This window comes from Panthera pardus, unplaced genomic scaffold (genome assembly GCF_024362965.1).
Source record: "Panthera pardus isolate Hobbes unplaced genomic scaffold, ASM2436296v1 HiC_scaffold_3, whole genome shotgun sequence".
Lineage (NCBI taxonomy): Eukaryota > Metazoa > Chordata > Mammalia > Carnivora > Felidae > Panthera > Panthera pardus.
In genome coordinates, this window is record NW_026526876.1 from 34,535,289 (window position 1) to 34,561,625 (window position 26,337).

At 40.1% G+C, this 26,337-nt stretch overlaps 2 protein-coding genes across 2 annotated transcripts; both read left to right on the forward strand.

Moving 5' to 3' along the window:
* The first annotated feature begins 481 nt into the window (after positions 1 to 481).
* On the forward strand, positions 482 to 6,381 carry KRT26 (keratin 26). Its single transcript, XM_019416098.2, has 8 exons — positions 482 to 976; positions 1,455 to 1,537; positions 1,921 to 2,077; positions 2,200 to 2,361; positions 2,447 to 2,572; positions 3,173 to 3,390; positions 4,880 to 4,947; positions 5,997 to 6,381. Exons 1-8 carry the CDS (start codon positions 548 to 550, stop codon positions 6,149 to 6,151), a joined length of 1,398 nt encoding a protein of 465 aa, XP_019271643.2. The 5' UTR covers positions 482 to 547; the 3' UTR covers positions 6,152 to 6,381.
* Positions 6,382 to 16,201: 9,820 nt separating this feature from the next.
* Positions 16,202 to 22,574, forward strand: KRT25 (keratin 25). The gene is made up of 8 exons (XM_019416099.2): positions 16,202 to 16,702; positions 16,991 to 17,073; positions 17,491 to 17,647; positions 19,536 to 19,697; positions 19,783 to 19,908; positions 20,512 to 20,729; positions 21,095 to 21,162; positions 22,208 to 22,574. Exons 1-8 carry the CDS (start codon positions 16,274 to 16,276, stop codon positions 22,315 to 22,317), a joined length of 1,353 nt encoding a protein of 450 aa, XP_019271644.2. The 5' UTR covers positions 16,202 to 16,273; the 3' UTR covers positions 22,318 to 22,574.
* Positions 22,575 to 26,337: the final 3,763 nt, after the last annotated feature.

Genomic DNA, 26,337 nt, shown 5'->3' on the forward strand with positions numbered 1-26,337 from the left:
ATTTCAGTTTTCAACTTAAAAAATCAATTAAAAAAACCCGACTATCAACAGATCACTGTATACTGCGAGTACCTCCTATTAATAAGAAAGGAAATGTCCAGTAAAGCATGAATAATAGAAATACTCCATAAACATTCTCAGGACAAAAGCCGTAGACATTTCTCGTGTGAATTATTAATTCTTTATTGTCTAGGGGGGAAAAAAAACACTAGACGCTCTTCCAGAAGTCAAAAAAAAAGAGATATGGGTACTCATATTTAATTTTGACCTTTGAAACTATGATTTAGTATTACTCGACCTGGTACCTTTTTCATAGACCAAGATATCCTGGGGGCACTTTTCTACCTACAGACTGGACCCTATTAAAAATCACCCAATTATGAAAAACAACAATTAGGGAGCAAGTAATATTTTATTACAGCTTGAAACAGTCAAGACTGAAATGACCTACAGACTCCTATAAAAGGCCAATGGAGATCCCGGCTATGGATGGTGTACTTTTGCTTCGCTCCTCGCTGAGAAAGGGTCGCTCCGCTATATTATTGCCATGTCTTTTCAACTTTCTGGTGGCTCCAAGCGAGTCTGCTCACGAACCGGCCCAGGGAGGCTGTCTGGTGGAGGTCCAGGTTTCGGGGCTGGGAACGCATGCCGTGGGTCTGGAGCCGGGAGCAGCGTTTCTTTTACTCTTGGGAGCACTTCTTCCGGTGGAGGTTTCTGTAATGGTGGTGGGGGCTTCTCTGCTGGTTTTCTTGGAAATGAGCATGGCCTCCTTTCCGGGAATGAAAAGATGACCATGCAAAACCTCAACGACCGCCTGGCATGCTACCTGGACCACGTCCGAGCCCTCGAGGAGGCAAACGTAGACCTGGAGCAGAAAATCAAGGCCTGGTACGAGAAATACGGGCCCGGTTCTTGCCGGGGTCTAGATCATGACCACACGAGATATTTCTCAGTCATTGAAGATCTTAAGAGACAGGTAAGAAATATAGATTTGCATACTTTTATGAGACTCTAGGTGTATATACACTAAAAAAAAAAAAAAATATATATATATATATATATATAAAATGTGCTTAAAATTTTTGCATGATGTAGAATTTGCTCACTCTCCATTCCCAGTGCTTAAAGCAGTAAGTGGAAAAAAAAAATTGTAGTATTAAAAAAAATCATAGACAAATAGTTTCAAAATGGATATAATTGCTTTATTGATCTTATATTTGGCTCATATTTTTTGATCAAGAGAAATAAAAGTATCTGTGATTGTAAAAGCTTACACTTTGGCTCTTAAGCTCTGGACATTCATTATCTGAAGATAAAGCCAGATTCCTTTAATGTGGAAAAAATGATACTAAAATAGATACTTGATGGGTTGAGAAGATTAAGAATCACATTTAAATTCTGGACTCTCCCTCGACTTTCAGCACTTAGCATTTTGCACAATCTACCCTATTCAGGTAATTTCCATGGCCACCTGCAATGCCAGCATTATTCTGCAAAATGACAATGCCAGACTGACTGCTGATGACTTCAGGCTGAAGTAGGTGAAATAACGTAATTAATTGTAATAAAGGTAAATACGACTATTGGAGTAAAAAACAGACCTTTTGCTTTAAAAGCCAACATGTTTTTATGACATCAGACTAAATCCCTGAAGAAATTAAATGCACCCTTATAAAAAGAGCGATCATAAATTTTAAACATTTTAATTCAATGATTAAGCACATTGGATGATAAAAACTCTGAATAAAGAACTCTTCCAAAATATTCATTATAAATCAGTAGGGATTCCAATTTGCCTATGCAATAAGCCTCAGGAGCATGCATAGAACATCCTATCCTTCATTATACAACATGTTGGAAACAGTTATGCTTTGCACCTGCCTACGGTTACAATTCTCAAGCGCTTTAATAACCTTTCAGGTATGAAAATGAACTTGCTCTACACCAGAGTGTAGAGGCCGACATCAATGGTCTTCACAGGGTTATGGATGAGCTGACCCTTTGTACAACCGACCTCGAGATACAGTTTGAAACGCTCAGTGAGGAATTGGCATACCTTAAAAAAAATCACGAGGAGGTAAGGGACCCTGCAGGGTAGCTTCAGATGTGACCTGATTTCAGTCCTCTGTCCACTTCAGAGCAGAGTTGGACTATCAATCAAAATTCTTCCTTGAGTGTTAAGACTGATCCTTTTTCCAGGAAATGAATGTCCTACAGTACGCGGCTGGGGGGGATGTGAACGTGGAGGTGAACGCAGCGCCAGGCGTGGACCTAACTGTCCTGTTGAACAACATGAGGGCCGAGTATGAGGACTTGTCTGAGCAGAACCGCAAAGACACGGAGGCCTGGTTTAATGAAAAGGTACATCTGTGGCCAATCACAGACCAAGGGCTTGGTCAGTAGACCATCGAGCCGCTCACTAACCCTTCTGATGATTATGCTACAGAGTGCCTCACTGCAACAACAGATTTCTGATGATTCAGGAGCAGCCACCACAGCCAGAAATGAGCTGATGGAGCTGAAACGCAATCTGCAAACCTTGGAAATAGAACTTCAGTCCCTCGTGGCCATGGTTCGTAGGAGTCACCATTGATTTGAATGAGCGTGTGTATATGTATGAACAAACACACATCTAACTAACTATATATAACTAATTACATATAACCAAAAGTATAAAATGTGGTAAATGTAGTAAATAATAAGAATGTTGTCCATAAAACATTACTCCTTTTTTAAGTTTATTTATTTATTTTGAGAGAGAGCGCATGTGCACAAGCAGGGGAGGGGCAGAGTGAGATGGAGAGACAGAGAATCCTGAGCAGGCTCCACACTGTCAGCACAGAGCCCAATGTGGGGCTCGATCTCACAAACCACGAGATCATGACCTGAGCCAAAATGCAGAGTCAGACGCTTAACCAACTGAGCCACCCAGGCGCCCCCCATAGACTTCTGACTCACCAATCCCAAAGTTTAAAAATTAAACTTTCTCAATGGAGAGAAAATGTTTGTTTGAAAAACAAACAAACAAACAAAAAACCCCTGGCTAATGCAGATTTTCAACTGAAAGGATTTAGACCTCATATAAATGCTTCTTTCCACCTTGAGAATGTTTTAAATATGAATGCACTGTTTATCTACTGTCCATGCAAGCCTGGCTTTATTCTTCTTCCAGAAACATTCGTATGAATGCTCCCTGGCTGAAGCTGAAGGTAATTACTGCCTCCAGCTCCAGCAGATCCAGGACCAGATTGGGGCAATGGAGGAAGAGTTGCAACAGATTCGCACAGAAACAGAAGGCCAGAAGCTGGAGTACCAACAGCTTCTAGATATCAAAATATTTTTAGAAAAAGAAATAGAAACGTATTGCAAATTACTAGATGGAGAAGAAAGGTAAATACTAACTTGTGAAAAAAAATTAATCTCACGTCCATTGGGTTTGCTCGGTATCACATGTGTGCCAGTATCATATTCTAGAATTTCCTACTCTAAGGATCATACCCACTGTGGTCTTGGGAATTTATTACTGCATCCAAGTGAAATGAAAACAAGCAGCCATGTGTAAGCCAAATCAAATATCTAAGTACATAAAGGGTGTGTATCTATATTTTTTTTTTAATTTTTTTTAACGTTTATTTATTTTTGAGACAGAGACAGAGCATGAACGGGGGAGGGGCAGAGAGAGAGGGAGACACAGAATCGGAAGCAGGCTCCAGGCTCTGAGCCATCAGCCCAGAGCCTGACGCGGGGCTCAAACTCACGGACCGTGAGATCATGACCTGAGCTGAAGTTGGCCACTTAACCGACTGAGCCACCCAGGCACCCCAAGGGTGTGTATCTATAATAACAGGACATCTAAATACCGAAGGTTAAACAATTCCTATACTCCAAGTGGAAAATTGCCTTCTATGATTTACTGGGGGAGCACATGTCCCATAACAACACACTCTATTTTATTGTTACTTCACCAGTTACCACACGTGCACCCTGTCTTAGGTGGGTTGTTACGTTTTCATTTGAAAGAGGAACAATGACGACTTCATTGGAGAAGTGATCATAGCTTGTTAGCCAAGAGCAATAGCCCTGGAATCGTAGCCCTGGGCACACCTCACACCACTGGGTGAATTTGAACACATAGCTTAAACTCTTTAAATCCCAGTTTCCTTATTGGTAAGATTGTGAGAACACCAAAACCACACTCTTTACTCTTGACCATAGCACTTCACTATGTAGGTGAAGTGCTCATGAGAGTGGCTTGCACACAGAAGGGGACTTGGTAATCAGTGGCTATTACCAAATGCTTGCCTGTGGTCACACCGGGAGTCAGTTCTATCTCATGCATCTTCCAAGGCCAGTGTCAGTCCTCTACAATTTATTCTCATAGGAACTCAACAGTGATGCTCCCTCCTTCAAACTAAGGGCTCATTACACCGTTCATTATTCACTTCTTTTACTACATCTTTCATGCTGTTTTCCAGACAACTTCTTACATGCATGTACTTTATTTTCAATGGTGTAAACTGTGTCATCACTCTACATTTTCTATAGCAGCTAGCCCAGCGCCTTCTGCATTGTGACACCCCAAACATGTTCATTGGCCAGGTGATTGACTGAAAAGTCAGAGTGAAAACTTGTAGTCCCCGGATAGGGAGACAAAAGAGAAAATAGCTGGTCACAAGGGAATTTCTTATCGTAAACATTTATTTAATTTCCTCCTTCAGTACATTGAGGTCATGAGAGGCTTACTTATATGTCTCTTAGGCATAAGAGGAATTTAATTTTGTGGAAACTAGAACACCAAAACTTTTATTCCCAATTCATAGGTATTTATGAGCTTCCTTGTGAAAAAAAAAAAAGCAACAATTTACTCTTCTCTTCACAGAAAAAGCAAGTCCACATGTTACAAATCAAAAGGACGTGGGCCAATACATTCCGAAAATCAAGTCAAAGGTACAGAAGGTTGTTTTTTTTTTTTTACTTGGTATAAATCTTTTCGAAAGCAGCAGTTTTAATAAGTCACTTATTTGTACACTAAATCAAATTGTTTCTAAGATTGGGGTGCCTTGGTGGCTCAGTTGGTTAAGCCTCCGACTTGGCTTAGGTCACAATCTTGCAGCTCCTGAGTTCGAGCCCTGCGTCAGGCTCTGTGCTGACAGTTCAGAGCCTGGAGCCTGCTTCAGATTCTAGGTCTTCCTTTCTCTCTGCCCCTCCCCTGCTCATGCTCTGTCCCTCAAAAATAAATAAACATTAAACAAAATTTTAATAAAAAATATAAAAAATTGTTTCTAAGGTTACATGTAGCCAATGAAGGAATCAGGGGTCGTTATGGAAGTTCTTAATGTTTGTATTTTATATTCTTGTAGAAGAGATGTGGTCAAATTATAAACTTACTGAAATGGGGACTCAATCTCCATTTTTCTTACCTAGGACCTATTATTTTCCCAGTTTCAATGCTTTGGTGGAAGAGCTACTTTATTTTAAACCACAAAAAATAGGGCAGGTTGGTATTAAAAAGAAGACATTACTTGCTCCAGGCCAGTACCTGCCTGACACTTAGGTTGTTCACACTCTTAAACACTCATTGTTCTAAAAACAGTGGCAAGTATAAGGCAGTTCTGGGCCTCGCATAGGCTTCAAACACAGTATTATATCTCAATTTACTGCAAACTTACAAACACTATTTTTATTTTTGAATTTTTTAATGTTTGTATTTGACAGAGAGAGAGAGGGAGATGGAGTGCAAGCAGGGGAGGGGCAGAGAGGGAGGGAGACACAGAATCCAAAGAAGGCTCCAGGCTCTGAGTTGTCAGCACAGAGCCCCATGGGGGGGGCCCAAACCCACGAACCATGAGATCATTGCCTGAACCGAAGTTGGACGCTTAACAAACTGAGCCACCCAGGTGCCCAACAAATACTACTTTTAAAAGCCTACCATGAATGACTAAGTATCTTTCAACCCGTTAAGAATGAGTACTAGATTTGCATTTATTTTATTTTAGACTCAAAAGAAGAAATTGTCGTCAAAACAGTGGTCGAGGAACTAGATCAACTTGGCAATGTCCTTTCCCTGAGGGTCCACTCAGTTGAAGAAAAATCCTCCAAAATAAGCAACATTACAATGGAGCAAAGAGTACCTTCTAAAGCACCAAAGTGAGAAAACAAGTTATGAAGAAAAAAAAAAAAAAAAAGCCTGCCTCTGCAGAATCCCATTGACTAAATAACCCAAGGAAATAATTTATTTCTGTTCTTAAAAAATGCAAGGGCTAGAATTTGGTTTCCTTCTCTACTCTTCTTTTTCTCATGTTCTTTCCATGTAATCTTTCTGAGAAGTAGGAGAAATCTTGCTCCATCTCAATGTTTTGTTTCTATCACAGGGGACTTTTTTTTTTTGCCATTCATTAAAAATGTTTTCTGTTGCAATTTTTTCTGATGAGTCTGGTGCTTTTGAATTTCTATGGTTGATCCTAATGTGACAGATCTAAGGATTCTCTGGTAAAATAAAGTGCCTCACACAGTCACATTTACTTCAGTTCATGACAAGATAAGTTGGAAAGAGCACTAACCCTAATCTCTGGTCCCAAATCTGTCCCTGATCCGCTATGTGACTGAGTAGATGTCCTTGGGTTTCCATGGATGGGAAGAAGAGTGTCCCCATTGATCACTGGGATTTGCTCACCTTTTAATGGCTAGCCTGCATGGGCGATCAGTTAATGTTAGTTTGTTGAATCTGAATCTGGATAGCTGTTTTTCCATTTTGCAGCACCTTCATCTGTCTGCTCCTACCACAGTGGAGAAAGCCTATTGTTTCAGAATGGTGGAAGAAGCCTCAACAACAACAACAACAACAACAAAAAAACATGTTCAAGGAACTAACTGACCCCATAGAATCCAGGAAAGATTCAGGACTTGGAAGAACCAAGTAGGATGGTGGACCAGGCTGAGGGCAGGGATATTGACAGGTGAATTTACCATGACAGTAATGATGCATAAGCCTCAGGGTCCCTCATTAGCACAGGAAGGGCCCTAGAATTATATCTGTATAGCCATTTTTGTAAAATTTGTGCAAAACTAAGATAATTTTAGCACCATTGGTTAAGTCTGCTATCTCTACTCCAATTTCTCCAGAATCACTTTCCCTCATGTCTGGGGGTGACCTAGCATGTCTAAGATGGGTGACCATACAATTTATTATATAAATGTAACATTTGAGGGAAAGTAAAGGATGCAATTAGCCAGGCATATTAGCAGACATGAACTGACTTATCGTAAGCATATGGACATAAAGTCAACTTAAGCCAAAGACAGTTGAATTGAACATCGTGGAATATATTAATGAGGTTCTCATCATTTCCATGGGAGGCTTCTAGGACTATTCCCACTGCCCACCATGCCCATGTAGTGTCATTTCATAAAGGCACAGGGCTGCAAGTTGTAATATGAACGTATCTTATAGCACATAGCACCAGAAATATGTAGATAACAGAAGAAGATACAAGGTATGAAGTGCATGGAGCCAGAAGCTAGTCTATGGAAAATCTTTTAACTCATCAGATGTGTAAAACTGTAGAGAATTCATTTTCACCAATGCCTGCTAAAGACAAACATCTCCTCCTGTCAGGAATATAATGGGTAATGCAACATATTTGTTATTTTCAGTACTGCTTTATGCTCCTTATACACTAGAATTTTTATAAATGTTATTTTTGCACAATTCCTATAAGAAATGTTCGCATATGACAGGTCCATAAGTTATGAAAATTGCATTCCTCTGGGAGTGAGCACAAGACATATGGCTCTTTGTGACTCATTTTAACGCCCTCTACAGAACATCCACCCCAGAGAAAGAGCTCCATAACTACGTGGACAAGCTGATTCATGGAGGTCAGCCAGGCTCCCTCTTCACAATGAGCTTGCACAATAAGCCCACTGTCAAAGTGGCCATTATGCAGGCTGTACTTCAGTACATGTGCGTGACATCCCTCTCTCTCAGGCTGGTCAAGCTACTGACCTGTCATCAGCAGACATAAAAATGGAGTCCTTGAGATGGTACCATTTTTTAAGAAAGAAAACTAACCACATGCTTATCAGGATACTACTGGGTTCCTTTACCCTGGAGGGAACAGCAAATTTTCCTTAACGGAAGTAACACTTCATTCAAATATAGGTTTGCCTTTTAATTCCTATAGTACCTCTGCAGCACTACCATCGGAGACCAAAAATTGGATAAGCTTCAGGCCCTAGATCTACCTCTAGCAATTGGTTTAAAGTCAGAATAGAGAAAGTAAACCTTTTCTGGCTTCCTGAAGGATAAAACAGAGACAACTGGGGTAGGACAACAGTTGAAGAGGTAGGAGCTGAAGTTTCTCCAGAACTGATGAAAGACACCAGTTCACAGATTAAAAGTCCTACACATCGAAATAAAATGAAATGCACATGGATCAGATCAAAGTAAAGCTAAAGACAAGATCAAAACAAAGCCACAATCTTACCAATAAGGAAACTGGGATTTAAAGAGTTTAAACCATGTGTTCAAATTCACCCAGTGGTGTGATCTGCACCCAGGGCTACAATTCCAGGGCCGCCACTCTTAGCTGACAAGCTATGGTCACGTCTCTGATGAAATCGTCATTGTTCGTCTTGCAAATAGAATATCTTTAAAGTCAGGCAAGTGGGGGGAAATGATTACCTTCAAATGAGTGGCAGCAAGAATGAATGCCAACTTCTCAACAGTTGGAATCCAAAAGAGAGTAGAATGATATCTTCAGTGTGCCAGGAGAAATCCTAAATGGCCAGTAAATGTATGAAAAGTGTTCAACCTCACCAGCAATCACAGAAATGGAAGCGGAAACCACATGAGACGCCATTACACAACCACCCGCTTGGCAAAACTTTTAAAATATTTGGCGCAACTTGTGCTATCTTCTGTTGAATTGTTTCCAGTTGGGGACTAGTATGAACAATACTACTATAAACATTCTGTACATGGTACCTATGACGTGTGCACGAGTTTCTCTACAGAGCAACTCACATATATACTGTCTACAAAAGATTCACTTCAAATATAACAAATACGGGTAGACTGAAAGTGAAAGGATGGAAAAAGATACATCATATAAACATTAATCCAAAAAATTGTTTTCAAATTTGTGAATATGTGGGGTGATGGATGTTCTTGACTTACTCTCTGGTGATCATTTTGTAATATATACATACATGGAACCATTATGTCATATATCTGAAACTTAATACAATGGTATATATGAATTATATATCTTAATTTTAAAAAATAAATTTTAATTTACTTTTAATAAATCATGAGTGGTTGTATTACTATCAGAAAAAGCAATCCTAAATATATTAAACAAGAAAACTTCAAAACACATGAAGAAAAACTAATAGAATAGAAAGAAGCAATAGACAAATCCATAAGAACACATTTTGCATTATTGCGTTTATAGCACATTTGTGACATAAAATAATTATAGAGATGGAGAACAGATTCATGGTTGCCAGGGGTTAGAGATTGGGAGGGAGGGGGGTAGGTGTGACTATAAAGGGGTTAGCATGCAAGGGTCTTGTGAACATGGTACAATTAGGTATCTTGATTGCAGTGGTGATTTCATGAAGCTGCACATGTGATAAAATTGCATAGAGCTGCACATGCGTGCACATGCATGCACACACACAAATAAATGTGTGTACAACTGGAAGAATCTGAATAAATGCTATGGATTATATGAATGTCAATTTCCTGGTTTTAAAAGTACTACAGTCATATAAGGTGTTAGCACTGGGGGCCTGGGTGAAGGCTGCCCAGGACCTCCCTGAACATTTCTTTGCACATTTTTTGCGCTTTTCTGTAAACCTATAATTATTTCAAAATAACTTTTTTTTTTAATTTTAGAAGAAACCATAGGAGAAAAATCTTCATAACTTTGGTTTAGACATAAATTCACTACATATGACACCCAAAGCATAATTTGAAAAAAAATACATATATATATATATATGTTCATTTGGACTTCATCAATGTGAAAAATGTGTACTATTTAAGAAAATGGAAAGACAAGGGGTGCCTGTCTGGCTCAGTCGGAGGAGTGTGCAACTCTTGATCTTGGGGTCGTGAATGTGAGCCCCATATCGGATGTAGAGATTACTTAAGTAAAGAAAACTTAAAAAAAATTTAAAAACATGGATTATGAGAAAATGCCTGCAAATCACTTATCTGATAAAGTACTTGTATCCAGATTCTTATACATAAAGAATCCTCATAACTCAATAGTAAGGATGCAAAATAATCCAATACATAAATGGGCAAAAGAATTGAACTGATGTCTCACCAAAGAAGAGATATGGGGGTGCCTGGGTGGCTCAGTCGGTTGAGCGTCCGACTTCGGCTCAGGTCATGATCTCACAGCTCGTGGGTTCGAGTGCCAGCCACATCGGGCTCTGTGCTGATGCTTGCTCAGAGCCTGGAGCCTGCTTCGGACTCTCTGTCTCCTTCCCACTTCCCCTCCCCCACTCCCACTCTATCTCTGTCTCTCAAAACTAAATAAATGTAAAACAAAAACGTTTTAAGAAGAGATATGGATGGGAAGTGAGCACATGAAAAGATGTTCAACATTATGAGTCATTAAGGAAATGAAAATTTAGGCCACAATGAGATACCACCACACATCTATTACAATACATAAAACATATTTTTAAAACTGGCAATAGCAAGGGATGGAAAGGATAAGGAGCAACTAGGACTCTTATTCATTGTTGATGAAAATGCAAAATGGTACAACAACTTTTTTAAGTTTTATTTTTTATTTTGGTGAGGGGGGAGGTGGGAAAGAGAGAATCCCAAGCAGGCTCCGCACTGTCAGTGCAGAGACTGACATGGTGCTCGATCTCCCCAAGCACGAGATCATGACCTGAGCTGAGATCAAGAGTCAGAAGCTTAACGGATTGAGCTAGCCAGGCGCCCCATCAGTTTCTTATAATATTAAACATCCATCTATATATATGGCCCAGCAATCCCACTCCTTCATATTAAATAAAATCAAACTTACATTCACATAAAAACCTGTATGTGAATATTTATAGTGGCTTTATTCATATTTATCAAAAACTGGAAACAACTAGTGAGTGGATAAACAAACTGCAGTACGCCAAAAAAAGTGGAAAACAGTCCAATAAAAATTAACAAATGTTTAATAAATACACTCAACAGCATGAATGCATGTCAACTGCATTATGCCAACTGAAAAAGTCAGACTCAAAGAATTCACTGTCTAATTCCATGTATATCACATGGTGGGGCAAAACTACAGACCTAGAAAAGCGATCAGTGTTTGCCTGGAGCTGGGGCTGTGGGCAGAAACGGAGTACAAAGGGATACAGAGGAATTGGGGGTGGGGGGGTCAGGGGACTGTTCTATATCTTGGTTATGGTAGTGGCTACATGACCATGTTTTTGGCAAAATCTATAGAACTGTAGGCTATAAAAGGCTAATTGTATTATGGATATATGAAACCTCAATAAATCTGATTAAGAACTGGCAAAAAAAAAAAAATCTTAAGGAATCCATCCTAAAGAAAAATGTGAACATGTTCAGCATTATCAATAATAGCAATAAGCTGGAAACAATCTGAAGGTCCCTTAGTAAGAGAGTGGTTGAATAAATTACTTAAAATTAGGTTTGGCTCCGAGTAACAGTACGAGAATAACAGGACTTTATACAATTAGAAGTTTCTTTCTTTCACGCATAAAACTGCAGAAGTAGAGCATTCAGGGCTATGATGACAGCTCTGCACCAGAACACCAACAGAAACCCAGGTTGTTTTCAGCTTTCCACTTTACCAGAGCCAGAATGTGGCCTTGGCTCATGGTCCAAGGGGAAGCACCAACCATCAGATCCAGCCATCACACCCATGCCAGCAGGATGAAGGAAAACGAGAAGATGGGACAAAGACTTGTGTCAGCTTCCTCTTAATTTTTTTAATGTTTATTTATTTTTGAGAGAGAGAGACAGACAGAGTGCAAACGGGGGAGGGGCAGAGATAGAGGGAGACACAGAATCTGAAATAGGATCCAGACTCTGAGGTGTCAGCACAGAGCCCGATGTGGGTGTCAAACCCACGGACCATGAGATCATGACCTGAGCAGAAGTTGAACGCTTAACCGACTGAGCTACCCAGGCGCCCCTCAGTTTCTTCTTAAAGTTTCCAGAACATGCCACATATACTCCTGCTTGTATCACATTGGCTAGCTTAATCACGTTGTCACAATTAGCTGCAGAGAATGCCTGAAAAAGCAGTCTTTATTGTGGGCAGACATTGCCCAGTTAAAAATTTGGGAGTCAACCGACAGTTTCTACCACATTAGGCACCTACTCATGCTCTAAGGCATATTATGTACAGTGAACAAAGCAAGTTAGAGAACAGTGCATATAACACAGATGATTCATGTGTGGCACTTGTGTATTTACATACTATGCACGTGTGCAAATGAATAGAAAACCAGTTGGAGGGTGCAAACAGCTGGAAGGGTACACTGGGAGAGTAGGGAGGACAAAAACCAGGAGGGACTTTGATATTTTACTGGATATCATTACACACTGCTACATTTGTTTACATCAAGAACGTTTTCATGCAGAACAAAATGGTGGTTGCCGGGGCCTTGAGAGAGGGGAATATGGGATAGGTTGGTATAAGGGCCCAAACTTCCAGTTAGAAGATGAATAAGTTCTGAGGACTTAACATGTAGCATGGTGACTACAGTTAATTATATTGTATTGCATACTTGAAATTTGCTGAGAGTAGATCTTAGGAGTTTTCCCTCTCACACACACAAAGGTAACTTGTGAAGCAGTGGATATGGTAATTAACTTGACTGTGAGAATCATTTCACGGTGTATCCATGTATCAAATCATGACATTGTACAGTTTAAATATATTACAATTTTCTTTGTCAATTATATCTCAATAAAGCTGGAAAAAATAAATAAAAACTGGGGCGAAAAGAATAGAATGTACAAAGTTGATCAAAATCACTAGGCAAATATCAATTGCATTTCTTTACATAGTAAAATTTATCTAGAAAATGTGATTTCTAAAAGATGTCTTTGGGGCTCAGTTAGTTGAATGTTCAGCTCTTAATTTCAGCTCAGGTCATGATCTCAAGGTTCATGAGTTCAAGTCCCACACTGGGCTCTGTGCTGACAGTGCAGAGTCTGCTTGGGATTCTTTCTCTCCCTCTCCTCCCTGCCCTTCCCATGCTGTCTCTCAAAATAAATAAATAAACATTTTAAAAATAAAAATAAAAGATATCCTCAACAACAATATTAGATAAATATCTGGAAGTTGTTCTAAAAAATGATATGAAAGCACATATGGAAAAATAACTTTTTACTAATGGAAATTGAGGAAGACCTCAGTGAATGGAAAGGATATTCAATTTTCTGGATATACACAATATCATAGGGATGTCAAATTTTCTCAAATAGTTTTAAAGATTTAAGGCACATCTTAAGATCTTATTGTATTTAAAAAGCTGATTTTAAAATTTATATAAGAGGAATTGGGATGAGCACTGGGTGTTGTATGGAAACCAATTTGACAATAAATTATATTTTAAATTTATTTTTTAATGTTTATTTATTTTTGAGACAGAGAGAGACAGAGCATGAACAGGGAAGGGTCAGAGAGAGAGGGAGACACAGAATCTGAAGCAGGCTCCAGGCTCTGAGCTGTCAGCACAGAGCCCGATGCGGGGCTCAAACTCAGACCGTGAGATCATGACCTGAGCCGAAGTCGGAAGCTCAAACGACTGAGCCACCCAGGCGCCCCAACAATAAATTATATTTTTAAAAAGAATGAAAAAAAAAGAGGAATGGAGAAATAAAAATTGACTTGATGGCAAGGAGTTGGTGGAGTTCTTGCCTTACCAAATATCATGTTATATTATGGAGCAATTGTGACAAAAATGATATGGTTCTGGCACAGATAGAAAACTGGTACCAAATGAATCCTCACCTATATGAAGATTTTCTTAAGGACAGAGGAGGCAGTGAACACTTTCTTTATTGACAATATGGCACTACAGGGAAAGGATGGCACCATTCAGTAAATATGCTCAAAGTATCATTATCCACATTTTTTTTAATATTTACTTATTTTTGAGAGAAAGAGAGAGAGGGAGAGAACAAGTGGCAGAGGGGCGGTGGGGGGGGGGGGGGGGGGAGGGCGCGGTACAGAGGATCCAAAGCAGATAGCAGAGAGCCCGACGTGGGTCTCAAACTTATGGGGAGATCATGACCTGAACTCAAATCCAATGCCCTACCGACTGAGCCACCCAGGTGCCCCCATGATCCACATTTTTAAAAATGAAATTTGATTCTGTATCAAAGATTCAAAAAAAAAGAATACTAAAAAATTATTCCAAACTACCAAAGCCTTAAATGTGAAAGGCAAAATGATTCAATGTTTAGAAAACAAAATAAAATATTTGTATGAGCTTGGAGAATTAATCATTTCTTAAATAAGGTAATAGAATCACAATCCAAAAATAAAGAGTGATAAATTCAACCTGTTTAACAATGAAATGATAATGGATTAATATCCAGAATATATAGCACACTCCTACAACTCAACAACAAAAAAACAATATGACTCTAAAAATGGGCAAAGAACTTGAATAGACATTCCTCCAGAGAAGATATTCAAATGGCCAACAAGCACATGAAAAGATGCTCAACATCACTAATCATTAAGGAAATGCAAATCAAAACCACAAGAAGACACCACCTGATGTGCATTAGGATGGCCACAATAAAGAAAAGAAAAAAAAGAAAATAACAAATGTTGGCGATGATGTGCAGAAATTGGAACCCTTGTGCACTATGGATGGGAATGTGAAATAATGCAGCTACTATGGAAAGCAGTATGGCATTTCCTCAAAAAATTAAAAATAGAATTACCATAAGATCTAGTAATTCTACTTTCGAGAAGTAGAATTCCCATGGGAAATAAAAGCAGGGACCTGAACAGATATTGTATACCCATGTTGATAATAGCTTTAATCACAATAGCCAAAAGGTAAACGCAACTCTAATGTCCATCAACTGATGAATGGATAAACAAAATATAGTATATACATGCAATGGAATATTATTCAGCCTTAAAAAGAAAAGAAATTCTGACACATGCTACAATATGGTTGAAACTTGAGGACATTATGCTAAAGGGAATAAGCCCATCACCAAAAGACAAATAATGTATGATTCTACTTATCCAAAGTGCCCAAAACAGTGACTGGCACATAACAGATGTTTACTACATATTTATTAAATAAACGAATGAATGAATCTGTAACAGCCTCACATAATAAATATTCATAGAAATTGTGCCCACAAGTCAATTTCCAGATGTTTCAAAATTTTCCAAAATATTCAGGGTTTTCAATAAATATATGGGAATCCACACCCAGTAAATAATTAGTCTACTGATGACTTTCACCTAAGCTAAACCACAGTGAAATAAAAACAGACGAAACATTTCCTTCTAGGTTTGCTTTAGATTTTTGCAGGGTCAGGAAATACGTTAATGTCCTTCCAAACTCCCGCAACACATAAGAGCAATTAGGGGTGTGTTCCTAATTGCCAAAATGGATAAGAGAAGACAACTATCCCCCAACATAAGTGTCAACAGGAGATGACGCACATCAGCCAAAATGGAGGTTCCCATTAGAAACAGTGCCAAGAGGGAGGGAAAACTAATAATGGAAGGACCATTTGAGGGGAATAACACGAGTCTGTGCTCTACTTACGTGGAAAGAACTGTGAAAATAAAAGTAGGAAAGGTCTCAGAAGCATCAATATCTATTAGCATAATAGCCCAAAACCATGACGCCAGATTTTTACTGTGTGATGGACGGACGAGTTTTATCTTCTAAGGATGGAAGTGAAGAGTGACTCACTCACCATTTAAAGATGTAATAAGGAAACTGACATTACTCCACCCAGACCAATTTCTCAGATAACCACCAACCTGAGGGCAACTGCCCTCCTACAGAAAGGAGCCCAGCTAAGTTAGTTACTAATTAGGAAAAATCATCCAATTATGCTAACTTGCTGAGGCTGGCAAGCCATGTTTTACTCTATGTAGGCAGAATTTCATCCAGAGCACACTTGGGAATTGTCTATAAAAAGGCAAACAGAAGAGTTGAGGAGACGAGGCACTCCATTCTGACTTCCTCTGAGACAGCTGTGCAACGCGCTTGTCCTGACACCATGTCTCTGCGACTTTCCAGCGGGTCCAGGAGGGCCTGCTCCCGTCCTACCGCAGGGTCCCTCAGGCTCTCTGGCGGGGGAGCCGGCTTTGGAGTTGGAAATGCTTGCAGCATGCCCGGAATTGGAAGCAGTTTCTCCTGTGCCTTTGGGGGCAGTTCATCAGGAGGCAACACAGCGGGAAGCAATCTCTGTGCTGGCTTTACGCTGAATGAGGGCGGCCTCCTGTCGGGCAACGAGAAGGTGACCATGCAGAACCTCAACGACCGGCTGGCCTCCTACCTGGAGAATGTGCGCGCCCTGGAGGAGGCCAACGCCGACCTGGAGCAGAAGATCAAGGGCTGGTATGAGAAATTTGGGCCTGGTTCCTGCCGTGGTCTTGATCACGACTATAGTAGATACTTCCCAATAGTCGACGATCTTAAAAATCAGGTAAGAAATTACACTTCACAATCATGTTTATTTCTAAACGTTCTTTTCCTTTCTTCACTGAATACTGAAAACACTTATCGTCCCTATGTGTAATTTCTTAAGGAAATTTCAATTTAGCATTGGAAATAAGCATTGAGTAGATTCAGTTGGTGAAACTCATGATAAAAATGTCACTGACTAGTAACTATATTAATTTTTATTATTTCCATTCCCTACTCTAAAAAAAAATACTTGTATCTTATTGGCTGTAATAAATTGCCTTTTAAAAGTCAAATCCCCCTTTTCCAGATCATTGCTTCCACCACCAGCAATGCTAATGTTGTTCTGCAGATTGATAATGCCAGGCTGACAGCGGATGATTTCAGACTCAAGTAAGTAGGCTCAGAGAGTGAAAAGGATACATGGTGATTGATGCAAAACATTAAATTTAATTTATTTTTTGATCCCTCCATTAAATATTACCAACTCTTATTCTAATACTGGTAGAACACTTGGATTTAAGCAGAATATAAAAAATAAACAGAATGTTATTACTTCTTTATATTTGGCTATGAAATATAAAGTATGAACTGCTATAAAAGCAGCATCCCATCCCCTAGTTTCTTTTCTGCCAAAGAAATGCCTCAAATTAAAGAAAATAATAGCTCTTATATATACAATATACTTTGAAAATGTCTCTGTGGCCAAACCTCCCACTTCAAAAGTCCAGACTTCTAGTGTTTGATCACTGATTGGTGACTATTTCTCCCACCATATGACATCCTGGAAAATCATTAATATTCTCTAAGGTATGAAAATGAGCTGGCTCTTCATCAGAGTGTAGAGAGTGATGTCAATGGGCTACGCAGAGTTCTGGATGAAATCACCTTGTGCAGAACAGATCTGGAGATTCAGTATGAAACTCTCAGTGAGGAGATGACTTACCTGAAAAAGAACCATAAAGAGGTAAGAGCTGTCTGCGCACATTTTGCTATCCCTCTGCAGATACCTTCCATCTGACAGAAAATAATGCGCTTGACTTCTTAAATAAGAAATTGGTACTAAAGACCCATTGTCAGACAAGCATGAGGCCTGAGTTGTCTTGAGGAATGGCCTCATATTTGTCTAGATTCACCCTTGCTTGCTCTCTCATCAAGTTTCCCATGGAGGGGTGGGGAGGGGGGAAGAATCCTGTTTTCCAGATCAATCAGGGTTACAAGAGTAGTGTTTGGCTAGGTAATTATAGCTAAGTTAAAATGATACAGTTAAGAGATTACATCTAATTACATAAATACACTATAAGCATATCCTAAGAAAACTAGATCTAAATTTCGATGTAATAGTGAAAGATTCAAAACACATAAGCATTTACTTTATACATGCAGTAAATATATACATTTAATATTGATGTATATTCTTTTAAAAAAAAATTTTTTTTAGTGTTTATTTATTTTTTAGAGAGATAGAGAGACACGAGTGCAAGCGGGGAAGGAGCAGAGAAAGAGGAATGAGCTGTCAGCACAGAGCCTGACACGGGGCTCAAACTCACTAACTGTGAGATCATGACCTGAGCTGAAGTCGGCTGCTTAACTGACTGAGCCACCCAGGCACCCCTTGATGTATGTTCTTAATAGGTGTATCTATAAAAATAGTGAGACTGAAAATAAATTGTTATATCAAAAATTTTTCTTCCAAATGAAGAGTATACCTCAAAGTGGTCATTGTTGGAAGCTACTTCGAAATCAGATCATACAGCCACTGTTCCTAAGACACAGCTTTGGGATTGCTTTCAGAACCACTGTTTTCTGGGGAAAAAAAAATCTTTATTCTTTGAAAGTGAATTTGATATTTTTAAACAGCCAAAAGGCTTCTACAGTCGAGCCTACTACTTAACACAGGAGATCAAGCTAAAAATGCTACTTGATTAGTCATGAGGCTGTCTTATAAAAATAACTACTTAAAAAACAACATTTATATGGATATATGGGTTCAACTGTGGGTATAGCCCATGGTTGTTACTGAATACATTTTTGATAAATTAAATACAATTGACTTTTTTAATGCTTCACTCACAGACAAACCCACATGCATCTTTTTTTTTTAATGTTTATTTATTTTTAAGAGAGAGAGAGAGAGAGCGTGCACAGGTATAGGAAGGGCAGAGAGAGAGGGGGAGACACAGAATCCGAAGCAGGCTCTAGGCTCCAAGCTGTCAGCACAGAGCCCGATGAGGGGCCCGAACTCACAGACCTGAGATCATGACCTGAGCCAAAGTCAGATACTTAACCGACTGAGCCACCCAGGCACCCCTATTAATTATAAATAGACAAACATTTATAAATATAAATAAACATAAATACTTATAATTATTTCAATTGTTCAGAATTATTCAGACTCAGCCCCTCAACCCTGTCCATGCTGTGTTCAGGATATAGCTGAGTCAAGAACACATGGAAGCTGCTCTCTAAGTGGAAGGAAGACCAGTCTACCAATGTGGAGACATTTCAGTTGTAAATGAATAGAATAAGAGATGACAGATAATTCATTTTAAAGATCTTAAGGAATTAAGACTTTCTGTGCAACAGAACTAAAACCAACGGAGTTATAAAAGCAGGACTTTGGTTCACCATATGGAAGAGCTCTGGAACAATTTAAAAAATTCTCCCATAAGGAAACAGGCTGCTTCGTGAGACGGGAATATAAAAAGTAGAGAAGGGTCGTTGCTTAGCTGGGGGCGGGGGGCGGGGGGTGGGGATGTACAGCCAAATGTACTCTAAGCATCCTTCCAAAGCTATGCCTCTGGACTGTCTGTGAGATCCCTGCATACCTGAGCAGCACACTTTTTGGCCTCCAGGAAATGCAGGCCCTGCAGTGCGCGGCGGGCGGGAACGTGAACGTGGAGATGAACGCGGCGCCCGGCGTGGACCTCACGGTCCTGCTGAACAACATGCGGGCCGAGTACGAAGACCTGGCCGAGCAGAACCGCAGGGACGCGGAGGCCTGGTTCAACGAGAAGGTGAGTCTTGCCCAGAGAACAATCCCTCCGCATCTTAGTGACAGTCACAAAACTAAGATTTGCTCCCTCGTTTATACCTTTTCAGAGCGCTTCGCTGCAACAGCAGATCTCCGAGGACGTCGGCGCCACCACCTCAGCCCGGAATGAACTGACTGAAATGAAACGCAATCTCCAAACACTGGAAATTGAACTTCAGTCTCTCCTGGCCACGGTAGGCAAAGGACGAATTCCCACCGTCTCCTGGGGTATCCTTGTAAATATGCGCCAGTTGGGGGCGCCTGAGTGGATCAGTTCCTTAAGCTGAGTTAAGTTCTGACTTAGGCTCAGGTCATGATCTCCTTGCTTGTTGCTCCTGGATTCCAGGCGTGTTTCTTGTGCTGACAGCTCGGAGCCTGGAGCCTGTTTCAGATTCTGTGTCTCCCTCTCTCCCTGCCCCTGCTCCCCTGCTCATGCTCTCTCTCTTTCAAAAATAAATAAATGTTAAAAAAAAATTTTGTTTTTAAAATATGCACCTATTGGTTTTAAGGCCCCTAACCCTTGTGGAAACATATCCACATACACATTTATGTAACTAACTTAGAACATAAGAAAAGAATAGGATTTTACATAGAACGGCCAAAACAGCCACATTCATGTCTCCAGTTTATTCAACCAGAGACATGTGCTCCTTTTTAAGAATTTCACAGTCTTAACCATGTGTCAGTGTGAAATTGAACACAATTGTAGACAAAGTTCACAAGAGAAGAAAATCATCTATCAGAGCAAATTTCTGCCTATCTGTATCTGCCTCAGGTTCTTTCTTGTTCCCTGATAGAAACAGTCCCTGGAGTGCTCCCTGACCGAGACCGAAGGGAACTACTGCACGCAGCTCGCCCAGATCCAGGCTCAGATCGGGGCCCTGGAAGAACAGCTGCACCAGGTCCGAACCGAGACGGAGGGCCAGAAACTGGAGTACGAGCAGCTGCTCGACATCAAGGTCCACCTGGAAAAGGAAATTGAGACCTACTGCCTCCTCATCGGTGGAGATGATGGGTGGGTAAAACAAATTTATAGGGATGATGTCCTGTACTGAAGTCCACTTGAAACTTAGATCCCTGGAAAGTGAATGTAAACTGACATGACTGTATTTATTGTCACAAATGCTAAAGATTAAACAGAATACGGGCCTGCCAACATACAAATTAGCAACATCTGACAAAACCAATAGATGACAAGCCTGTATTAAAGGTATGACAAAAATATCACCTCTAGATACTAAGGCAGAGTCGTCCCAACTGTGTAACCCACGGCAACTGTTCTCACCAAATAGCTAAAGAAAATGCAAGAGTGAATCTAGAATTAAAGGGGTTCCCTCTGAATCACTCTTTGGTGATGTTTCCAACGATATGTGTTCACAGGGCTTGCAAGTCTGGAGGTTACAAGTCTAAAGATTATGGATCTGGAAACATGGGAAATCAAGTCAGAGGTAATTAAAATGAAATTCTGTGTGTGTGTGTGTGTTTTTTTTTTTAAAGTTTGTTTATTTATTGGGAGGGGAGGGACAGAGACAGGGAAACCAAGAATCTCAAGCAGGCTTTGCACTGCCAGCACAGAGCCCCATGCAGGGCTCAAACTCACCAACCGTGAGACCACAACCCAAGCCAGAATCAAGAGTCAGATGCTCAGCCGATTGAGCCACCAGGCACCCCAAAATGGAATTGTGTTTTTATGCTGTCGTATTTCACTTGCAATGTCCAGCTTGGTTGTTTTTGTATTAGGCTTAATGAGAACAGATATGATAAAGATTTATAGTAGATATCAGGGTGTGCTGGGTGTCTAACTTTAGTGATATGTGCTAATTTTAAACAGTGGAATATGTCACCATGTTTTTAGCGAGCCAAGAAATAAAAATTCACCAAAAGTTTATCTATTTGTGCTTCCTACATAGTCCATGCTATTCAAAAGTCTATTAGTCCTTTAACTGATATAATTTCTTATTCATCTTTTCTTTCAGTTTTTTCATTGTGGTAAAATATACAGAACATAAACATTACCATCTTAATGATTTAAAGGATACAGTGCAGTGGCACTAAGTACATTTATGTTGTGGTACAACCATCAACACCATCCATCTGTAGAACTCTTTTCATCCTGTTCTACAACTATTGAACAATAGCCTCCCATTACCCCCTCCTCCCAGCCCCAGGCAACCAGCCTGCTACTTTCCTTCTCTATACATTTGACTACCCTAGGTCCCTCATACAAGGGAAATCATACAATATTTGTCTTTTTGTGATTGACTTCTTTCACTTAGCATAGTATCTTCAAGATTCATCTATGTTGTAGCATGTGTCAGAATTTCCTTCCTTTTGAAGGCTGAATAACATTCCATTGTATGGATATACCGTATTTTATGTATCTATTTATTCATCCATTGGTGGACACTTGGGCTGCCTCCACATTTTAGCTATCGTGATCTTATTAATCTTTTATCAACTCTCTAAAATCTCCTTTTAAATTTTAATTTTTAGATCTGGCCAAAGCCATAGTGGTTAAGAAAGTTCTTGAGGAGGTAGACCAACGAAGCAAAATACTTACCACCAGGCTGCACTCCCTGGAAGAGAAATCTCAAAGCAATTGATTCGAGACACAAGAGAGAGAATTTGGCAAATACTCTCTAAGAAGAGAGAGCATTGTGTCTGGAAAAATGAGCAAGCCTAAGAAGAATGCCTGTCCTGTTTTCTTTCTGTTACTGAAATATGAGCACCGTCTGGGCAATCAATAGTGCTATCTCCCCACTCATCTGGAAGAATGTCACATACAAATATGATGACTTGATTGTCCTACAGAAAATGTCAGTTCTTTGTATTCAATAAACCTTCTTCCTTTAGCAAGTTACCATGGGTGGTATTGTCTTATCTTTAAAACGTTCATGTCTGTGGTACACATGTATGAACATCTAACAGCTTTTTTTATTATTATTTGTTTTTACATTTGATTTATTTTTTTGAGAGACAGAGAGACACAGAGCATGAGCGGGGAAGGGGCAGAGAGAGGAAGACACAGAATCCGAAGCAGGCTCTAGGCTCTGAGCTGTCAGCGCAGAGCCCAACATGGGGCTCGAACTCACAAACCACGAGATCATGACCTGAGCTGAAGTCGGACGCTTAACCGACTGAGCCATCCAGGCGCCCCTAACAGCTTTGAATATATGAAAATTTTAGGGACACCTGGGTGGCTCAGTCAGGTATCTGGCTTCAGCTCAGGTCATGATCTTGCGGCTCACGGGTTCAAGCCCCGCGTCAGGCTCTGTGCTGACAGCTCAGACCCTGGAGTCTGCTTCGGATTCTGTGTCTCCATCTCTCTCTGACCCTCTCCAGCTCACGCTCTGTCTCTCTCTTTCTCTCTCTCAAAACTAAATAAACATTTTTTTAATTATTAAAAAAAAGAAAAATTTTAAAAATAATTGACAGGTTTCCCCCTAGATTTTCATGAGGCTTTCCCAATAATTCAAATAAGACAAATTCAGGAGGAATAAAAATACTTCCACTTAAATCCCCAATCTGCCATACTGGTGATACAATAACAAGCTTTTTCTCTTTCATAATAGCTACGATGCATACATTTCAGGTTCATCTATAAAATAATAACACTACTTCTCTCAAGGGGTTATTGTAAAGGTTAAACAAATGAACTACAGGATCATGCACTTAGGGAGCGAGTGCTCAATGAATGCTAACTCATTTTTTAATACTTGACATTTATAATGATGAATTTTCAAATCTCATTTTCTCTTTGAATATGTATTTAAACAATATCCCAAATATAGGGAGGTTAAAGCAAACATCCTGGTTTAGAATCCAAGTTCTATTTATTAATGGAGTCATTCACTTGTATTACAAAGTATGCTTGATGCTTGTAACTCTCTTGACCAATGGATCCATTTCCAGTAAAGGGAAATAAATCAGATGAACTGAAAACATAATTTCCTCAGGTCAAATATTACCCCTAGATACTTTGGTGACTCTCAGTCTTCTATGGATGGGCTATCCACGTTGTAATCCATCCATGAAAATTTGATTTCAGGCTTCATCTGAAAATGTTAAGCAGAGAAGATGCTGGGATCCTTTAAGGGCACTAGAATTATCCTTGAGTTACTTTTATTGTCTTCTTCTAATGAATCTTAGCCAGAGGCCACTACAGTCAAAATGCCTAACAAGATCCTACATCGGATTATATGAAACAAAATATTATAATCTCAGAGAAAACTCCACTTAGAAAAGAAAGATCTTGCACAATTATCTAAATGCTGAAGGAACTTACACCACCCTTCCCACCTATCATCAAATCCTCCCTCATTATAGTGATGCTGCCAAATGTAAATTCTTTAAAAAAAATTTTTTTTTAATGTTTATTTATTTTTGAAGGAGACAGAGCATGAGCAGGGGTGGGACAGAAAGAGACAGAGACACAGCTTCCAAAACAGGCTCCAGGCTCTGAGCTGTCAGTACAGAGTCCGATCCGGGGCTGGAACTCACGAACCACGAGATCGTGACCTGAGCCACAGTCGGATACTCAACCGACAGAGCCACCCAGGTGCCCCCAAATGTAAATTCTTATTTGTCAAAATTTATAGCCCTGTACACATCAAAAGGGCAAATTAATATTTCTGTCAATTATACCTAGTGGCGTCCAGGAGCTGTTTCTCTATCTCACAAGAATCAATTCTGTACATTTCTTCCCACCTCTCCATTTAGTGATGTCACCTAGCTTGAAATCAGCCGCAGAGAAGGTATTTACACCACAGAAATGGGCTAGCACTGTAAATCAGGACTCATTCCTCCCTGAGAGTTGGTCATTAAGTATTTACCAGCATATCACTGATTGCACCTCAAGAAAAATGACTTCATTTATTTCTTTTGAAATATTTATTTTATTTTGGGGAGAGTGCAAGTGGGGGAAGGGCAGAGAGAGGAGGACAGAGGATCTGAAGTTTGATGCAGAGCTCAAACTCATGAACCACGAGATCACGACCTGAGCCAAAGTTGGACCTCAGCCAACTGAGCCACCCAGGTGCCTCAAGAAAAAGACTTAAAAAAAACCCACAATGTTTAATGTTTCAGTATGTGACCTGCATGACCTGGCCTTGCTTATCCTTCCACTCATAACTTCTTCTCTGACCCCACCCTCAGTTCTAACCGTATCGCCCTTTGTGTTATTCCTTGAATACAAGTTCATCCTGCCTCTGAGCCTTTGTGCTAACTGTTCCCTCTGACGTGCACTTCCCCTGGACCTCCTTATGGCTGGTTCCTTTGTATCATTCCCAACAGAAGAGCTGTCTGACCACTCTAGCAAAAGTTGCTACTATATTAGAACACTTATCACCATACAAAATTATCTTGTTTATTTTCTTTAATGTTTATTTTTTGAAGAGAGAACGTGCAAGTTCACACATGTGTACCACAGACATGAACGTTTAAAAAATTTTTTTTAATGTTTTTATTTTTGGAGGAGAGAGAGACAGAGCATGACGGTGGGAGGAGCAGAGAGAGAGGGAGAGAGAGAGAATCCCAAGCAGGCTCCACGCTGTTAGCACGGAGCCCAGTGCAGGACTCAATCCCAAGAACCATGAGATCATGACTTGAGCTGAAATCAAGAGTCAGCTGCTTAATTGACTGAGCCATCCAGGCGCCCCACAAGGATATCTTTAGAAAAACACACAAGAAAGTTGCAGCACTATAGTAACTATAGTAATGCAGCCAAACTGCACAGAGTGGTGATTGCCCAGGTAATGTAATAAAGCACTGATTCTCAACTGCGCTCAGTGTATGTTCACTCCCCTTTGGAGTAAACCTGAAAACAGCATGCCAGCCACACAGAAATTCTGATATTCACTCTCCTCCCCCATTCTCAGCCGAGATTGTTATCACAAAAGGTTGCCAGTAGGGCTTTGGCAGGTCATGCCCTGCACTTGGGTACCCAACCCACGTTCCTCTCCCCAGGCAGAGTGTCCAAGAGAGAAGGCACCATTTTTCCTTCTGTACAAACTTACAGGAAGGAATATAGCAGTACTGGGACACGTCATTAAAATACCAGAATATTTCACAGGACTGTTAAGTAGCCACTGCCCAGAGACCCTGTAAAAGCCCTCAACTATGGCCCCAGGCCCTTCTCCATGAGTCCTTCCCCACCACCCAGTAACTAAACACCTGATGCAGAGCAGAGGACTCTAGGACCCCACTCCAGACTTGCCAGCTGCCAGTGTTCATTCTGATTCATCAGTGCCTGTGCCATAAGATTGCTAACTATTTTATTTATTTATTGTTTTATTTTCTAATATAATTTAGTGTCAAGTTAGCTAACATACAGTGTATACAGTGTGTTCTTGGTTTTGGGGGTAGATTCCCATGATTCATCACTTACATACAGCACCCAGTGCCAGTGCTCATCCCAACAAGTGCCCTCCTCAATTCCCATGACCCATTTTCCCCTCTTCCCCCTACCCCCATCAACCTTCAGTTTGTTCTCTGTATTTAAGAGTCTCTTATGGTTTGTCCCCTCCCTCTCTGTTTGAAACTATTTTTTCCCCTTCCCTTCCCCCATGGTCTTCTGTTAAGTTTCTCAAGTTCCACATATGAGTGAAAACATGATATCTGTCTTT

Coding starts and splice junctions, on each gene's coding strand:
- KRT25 (XM_019416099.2), top strand. CDS start 16,274: ATGTCTCTGCGACTTTCCAGCGGGTCCAGGAGGGCCTGCTCCCGTCCT. Junction 16,703..16,990: donor TCGACGATCTTAAAAATCAG/GTAAGAAATTAC, acceptor CCCCTTTTCCAG/ATCATTGCTTCCACCACCAG. Junction 20,730..21,094: donor CTCATCGGTGGAGATGATGG/GTGGGTAAAACA, acceptor ATGTGTTCACAG/GGCTTGCAAGTCTGGAGGTT.
- KRT26 (XM_019416098.2), top strand. CDS start 548: ATGTCTTTTCAACTTTCTGGTGGCTCCAAGCGAGTCTGCTCACGAACC. Junction 1,538..1,920: donor GCTGATGACTTCAGGCTGAA/GTAGGTGAAATA, acceptor ATAACCTTTCAG/GTATGAAAATGAACTTGCTC. Junction 2,573..3,172: donor TTCAGTCCCTCGTGGCCATG/GTTCGTAGGAGT, acceptor TTCTTCTTCCAG/AAACATTCGTATGAATGCTC.